General features: G+C 28.2%; 1 protein-coding gene and 1 pseudogene across 1 annotated transcript; one reads left to right on the top strand and one right to left on the bottom strand.

The window, feature by feature from the left end:
- Positions 1-504: 504 nt before the first annotated feature.
- Positions 505-1,724, bottom strand: LOC120257934 (MYB-like transcription factor ETC3). The gene is made up of 3 exons (XM_039265240.1): positions 1,632-1,724; positions 923-989; positions 505-762 (listed from the first exon to the last, which is right to left on the bottom strand). The coding sequence occupies exons 1-3, from the start codon at positions 1,651-1,653 to the stop codon at positions 606-608; spliced, it is 246 nt and encodes an 81-aa protein (XP_039121174.1). The 5' UTR covers positions 1,654-1,724; the 3' UTR covers positions 505-605.
- An 830-nt stretch (positions 1,725-2,554) lies between these two features.
- Positions 2,555-6,582, top strand: part of LOC120258793 — a 16,859-nt pseudogene continuing 12,831 nt past the window's right edge.

The following is a 6,582-nucleotide window of genomic DNA, read 5'->3' as shown; positions in this document are numbered from 1 at the left end:
AAATAGTATAAAACCGAGCTTGAACATAATAAAAGTTGGCTCGGCTCAATTACAACCTTAGGGTTAATATTTATTATTTGCCAGAAGAGAGTGGTCCGAGGCCACACAACCAAAGCACAAGCAGCGATTGTATATATATATATATATATATGAGGAAATTGCGACATTCCAAAATGAGTGGTCCTAACATGAGCAACATGGATATAGAAGAGGCCACTTAAACGTCATTCAAGGGATGTCAGGCTACATTGATGGGGTGCAACCGTTGATTAATTCACTTATACGTACAGAGAAATCCCAGCATGCCTTCTGCCATGAGCTTAATAATTTATGTATTGCATTTACCTTCCAACTCAAAAGTGAGGGTTTGCTCTCATGGTGTATCCATATTTCTTAAAGATCATCTAAATATTTTTGATTAATTAACTTATTAATAAAACCAACATGAATGTTTAAAACTCAATCATATATACATTCAACAACGATAATAATTGTATGCGAAAATTGAATGTCAAAAACATTTATATATCATACATAAAGATTACCAAGCGATGAAAATAAGTCCTTCATAAGGAATAAACATAACAATAGCTTTTAATTTGTTCTTAATTGTTCATGGAGAACTTGAAAGATGGGCCAAGTCTGATGCAAATTGGTTTGTAAATTTTATTCTTCTCAAAGTTCTCAATCTCTTTCATCTTCCAATACTTCTCCACTTCTTCTGCAGTTCTGTTAGGAAGCCTTCCTGCTATCATCTCCCACCTGATATATAAATAATAATAATAATAATAAGTAAACCAATATCTGCAAAATGTTCATTAGTATTATTTTTTCACAACATTGTATAAATTTTTTTCCCTAAAGTTTTAAAGAAGACAATATGTACTATTATTTTGATTGAAATAAAATGAGAGTTATATACCTGTCTCCTAAAAGACGATAAAGCCGGTGAATCAAGTCTTTTTCCTCTAGAGACATGTCTTTTATTTCTGATGATGAAGACAATAAATATATTTAATTTTTTAGTATATTTGTGTGTTTTGTTTGTGTTTATCAAAAAAAAAAAAAAAATTGCTCAAGATATAAATCCATGCAGTGAAGTTTTTCTTCAAAAAAAAACTCAAGAACAAATATCAAAAGAAAGATATATATAGTATCATAATACAATATATTAAGATTATTCTTTCCGAGAATAAAAAATGCATTAATAAATTATTATATCATTTCATGCAAGTAAAGCTTATCTTCAAAAACACTCCGAAAATAAAAATGGAGAGCATAAAAAAAGAAAATTATTAAAAAAGATCCCACTTTCTGAGACCAAAAACGACATTAATAAACTATTATATCACTTCTTGCAAGTACAGTTTACCGTCAAATACACTCTTAAAAAAAATCAAGAGAGAGAAAATAAAAATTACCGATCATAATGTAAGAAATATATTAATATTGTTCTTGTCTTTTGTTTTTTCCGCTGATAATTAAAGAGCTGACATTGATGAGATGTTAAATAAATCAAGTCATGCAGTCAATATTTCCTTCAAGAGCATGCACTCTGAAAAACAAAAATCGTCAAGAGCAAAGAAGGAAAGGAAGGGATAAAAGTAAACAGATAAACAGAAAAGAACTACCTTGAACCTCATCTTCTTCCATTCTCTTTTACCCTAGTTCTCTCTTTCTCTCTCTTATCTATATCAAACCCTCTCCTTGTCTATAGCTTTTATGCAATAAATGAGTAGCTGGCATTGTACTAATTAAAAACTAAGATATATAATTCACTTAAAATTAAATGTGGCTCGTCTTCCATCGTACTCTATGTTTGCTGCTTTATAGAATTATATATAGTCATTGCATGTGGTACAGGTTATTAGTTCAAAGTCTTTGTTAATCAGTTCAAATAACTGTTCAACGGTGTATGTATTGGAATTTCCTCTAAATTATTTACCTCAATGAGAAACATATTTCTATACCATTAAAGTATGATGCACTTTTTATATATACGAATACGATAAACACATATATAATCAAGGCATATGCAAAACTTGGAAGTGAACGCTCGGCCCATGCGCTTTCACCCGGCTGACAAGAGATTTTGACTACAAACCCGCATTTACAACCAAGGGATCCATTACCACTACTATATATGTCAGCGTATAATTTGAATCTAAGCAATGAAATTTTTCACATAGCTTATTTTGCTGTGATACCAAAGGCCTTTAAGCAAATTTGCTGCACTTCTCTACTTTGAAAGTTATAGTACAGTCTCCGGTCCTATATGAAGAAAGCTTTTGAAGAGTGGGTTTGATCTTTTTGTAAGACACTCTCTGAAATATCTAGTGCATTAATTATTTTTACCAAAATACTTAATTAATCAACATTATTCTTGTCAATGAAAAATAATTACTCTCTTAGTTACGAGGGAAAAATGCAAGCCCTCTTCATTTTATTTACCTTCTTTCTCTCTCATTCACTTTGGAAAATCATTGAGAATGTCCGAAATATATTCTCTCACACTTTGGACCTCCTACATCCCATAGTTGCCATGAAGAGGTAGATGAGAATTCCTTTGAAGGTGTATCAATGGAGGTATGATTTATATTTAAAAACCAAAGACAACCAATACTTTATTATTAAAAAAAATGGTAAGAAATGTATTAAATGTAAGTTACATTTATAAATGTTACACACTTGAAATCGTGAGAATTTTAATTTTTAAAAATGGAGACGCTTATCACCAATTAAAATAAAAAAAAAAATTGTGAGAATTTATAACAAGTTACACTTGACGTTTGGTCATTTCATTATTTTTTTTGAAAAATTATAAAATTATAAAAATATTTTATTTTTTAATCACATCACATTGGTCCCATCTTCGTAGAGTACAAATGGGCTAGTGCTTTCATCTCAAAATTTATAAATACATAATAATTTATTCTTTTTCAATAGATGAGGTGAAACTTCATTTTCTTGCCTAATAAGACATGTTGAATGTCTCTCTACGGGAAGTTATTTGATGTTTATCAATATGTATAATTCTCTAAATAATTTTTTTAATTTTTAAATTTATTTTCTTAACTCTTTATTTTAAATTGTAACTTTTAAGTCTCTATATTATATTTAAATGAGCCATGCCATCTCTTTTTTTGATGGTTTAGAATTAGGGTTAAGGATTTAGGGGACTGACTAAATTAAAATTGTAAATGTACCAATTAGTTACAATTTAAAATAAAAAAAATTAAAATAGTAAGTATAAAAAATAGAAAGACTGTTTATGAAATTATGTGTATGCGTATCTATATAATAATAATAATAATTTATATAACTTGTTATTACTTGATGTGGAAAATCTAAATTTGGGAGCAGTGGTATGTGGGCACTCTTCATGTGAACAATGTCTCATTGTTTGGATTTACGTGAACATGGGTCCTTGGAACAGTTGCAATTTGATTGTTGGCACTTTTATACATATATAGGATTATGGCCTATTTATAGGACAATTGTTTCTTCAATCAATCATGATCTCTTTGTCTGCATTTATTTTATGATATGATTTCTTTTTCGAGGAGGCACCACTTGCAAGGTCTCCATTATTATGGGTTTAAGTGCATGACGGAAAGCCATTTATTAAATAAAATAAAATATAATAATAAAATTTCTAAATTTAAATTTAACAAATAATAAATTTAATATTCTAAGTTTAAAATCGATTGTTAGTTTTTGGTCACTATTGATACTTGAATCTTTAAAAGCTCAGAATATTTATTTCTGAGAGGATCCCAAAAATTTAATCCCAAAATTCACATGAAATTGAGAACATATCGTGTTGAGTTAAAAAGCTCTACACCCTATGCTTCTCAATTTCTTATAAATATTTTTTATTATATTACATGTGATTACAATAAATCTTTTGGGTTAAAATGCATGTTTTATAAAATACTCCCTCAATCCTATTATAATTACATACTTTAACTATATTTCATGAAGTGTAAGATTAGTCATTGTAATTAAAAATTTCATAAGCATTTAGCTTATCTTTCCCATTCTAAGATTGTGCATTCAAAGTGATAATGACGAAGAATAATGCATTTTAAATAAATTGATAAAATTAAATTTAAAAATTAATATTTAAATTAGGTATGTAAGTGCATAGCTTATTCAAAATATTGAAAGCTTATAGTAGTGGACATTTATAATGAGATGGAGGAAGCAAATGGCAAGCTAGCTACATGTATTGGTTAAATGTTACGTGGTTATGAAACAACATACTACAAATTATATTGAGATGAATGTCAAGAATTACTATAAAAGATTGTTTAAAAAAATAAATTTACCTGAAATAAATTTGGTAAAATTAAATTTAGAAATTAACATTTAAATTAGGTACGTACGTGCATAACTTATTCAGAATATTGAAAGCTTCTGGTAGTGGACATTTATAATGGGATGGAGGGAGCAAATGGCAAGCTAGCTACATGTATTGGTTAAATGTTAAGTGGTTCTGAAATAACATACTATAAATTATATTGATATGAATGTCAAGAATTTCTATAAAAGATTGATTAAAAAAATAAAATTTTACCTTAAATAAATTTGGAAATGGCACTTGTTATTGACAAGTTAAGAAAGAATTGATTAAAATGCTATTAACATTGTTTTAGACAATAAAAAAATGTCTTCATAAAAGAAAATGAAAGCTTTTCAAGTGAGGTTTGTAGGAAAAAAAAATATACCTAAAAAAATGTATAGATTAATCATTTATTGTTGTTATTGATTGTTTAATCAGAATAACTAAAAGCTTTTCAAATGTGAGGATTTGTACGTTTATCCATATTTTAAAAAAAAAATCATCTAAATAATGTTTTCTTGATTGACTCGTACTAAAACCCAACATGAATTTTTTTTTTTTAAAAAAAAAACTCAACCATACATTCAACAATGATGCTTATAGTATGCGAAAATCGAATGCCAAAATCAATTATAAATTATACATAAAGATTACTAATTAGAGATGAAAATAAGTAATTTATAGGAAAAAACATAATAATAGCTTTTGTTTTTAATTGTCCATTTAGAACTTGAAAGATGGGGTATGTTTGATGCACATTGGTTTGTAAATATTTTTATTCTTCTTAATGTTATCAATCTCATTCATCTTCCAATACTTTTTCACTTCTTCTGCAGTTCGGTTTGGAAGTCTTCCTGCTATTAACTTCCACCTGATATACACCAAAATAATAATAATAATAATAATAATAATAATAATAATAATAATAATAGAATGCTCATTAGTATTATTTTTTTTAGAGCTTTTCTTAGTGAAGTTTTAAAGAAAACAATAAAGACTATTATTTTGATTGTAATCAAATGAGAGAGTAATTATGTACCTATTTCCTAAAAGACAATAAAGCCGGTGAATCATATCCTCTTCCTCTGGAGACATGCTGATTGTGAAGACGATAAATACATTTAATTAATTAGTATGTTTATGTTTTTGTTTGTTTTTATAAAAAAAATCATTGCCCAAGATATGAATCCATGAAGTACAGTTTTAATTGCTGCAGTTTATACCCCATACACCTTTTATTGGACGGTTAGCCCCTTTGTTTATGTTTCAATTGTATTTCCTTTTGTAATGTTTGTTTCTTAATTTAAATTCAGGAATTTATCCAATTTTTTTAATTAAATATATTGCCATTGTTCTTGCTTAAAAAGAATCAGTAAGGCATTAATAAATTATTATATCATTTTATGCAAGTAAAGCTTACCTTTTTTTTTTGAATAATAGACGACAAGTGTCTTTTTTATATGAATATAAACAAGATCGATAGCAGATCTTGAGCCGGATATACTGATGTACATGACAGATCGAGAATAATATAAGAATCCGGGTGAGCAGTATGTGAGCAAGTATGGAAACAAGATCTTGGCGGAGGAGGGATATGAACCCATGACCTCCCCTTTTACACTTTGGTGTCAAACCATTAGGCTATCCAATGGTTGACAAAACTTACCTTTAAAACACTCTAAAAACAAAAATTAATCAAGAGAAAAAAAAATTTAATTATCATAATTTAAGAAATATATTAATATTGTTCTTGTCTTTTTTCCCCGCTGATAATCAAAGAAGACATTGATGAGATGATTCATAAGTCATGCAGTAAATATATCCTTCAAAGGCGCTCTGAAAACAAAGATCATCAAGTGCAAGAAACAAAAAGATACATATATTTAAAACACACACACACACACACAGGTAAACATATATATATATATATATATATATAAGTACCTTGAACCTCATCTTCTTCCATTCTCTTCTTCTACCCTCGTCTCTCTTATCTATATCAAACTCTCTCCTTGTCTACATCTTTTGTAGCAATAAATGAGTAGATTGAATTGTACTAAAAATTAGGATAATTAACTTAAAATGTGGCTTGTGACTTAAAATGTGGTTCGTGTTCTATCATGAATGGAACTTCATTGTCTTGTTGTTATGATTGGCCACTCTATTTTTGCTCTTATATAGAATCATAGTCATTGTCTGTGCGTGTTGATTTCTTAACCTTAATACGTAACTTCCAT

Source organism: Dioscorea cayenensis, chromosome 4 (assembly GCF_009730915.1).
Source record: "Dioscorea cayenensis subsp. rotundata cultivar TDr96_F1 chromosome 4, TDr96_F1_v2_PseudoChromosome.rev07_lg8_w22 25.fasta, whole genome shotgun sequence".
In the NCBI taxonomy this organism is placed as follows: Eukaryota; Viridiplantae; Streptophyta; class Magnoliopsida; order Dioscoreales; family Dioscoreaceae; genus Dioscorea; species Dioscorea cayenensis.
This window is presented reverse-complemented; position numbering and strand designations above follow the sequence as displayed.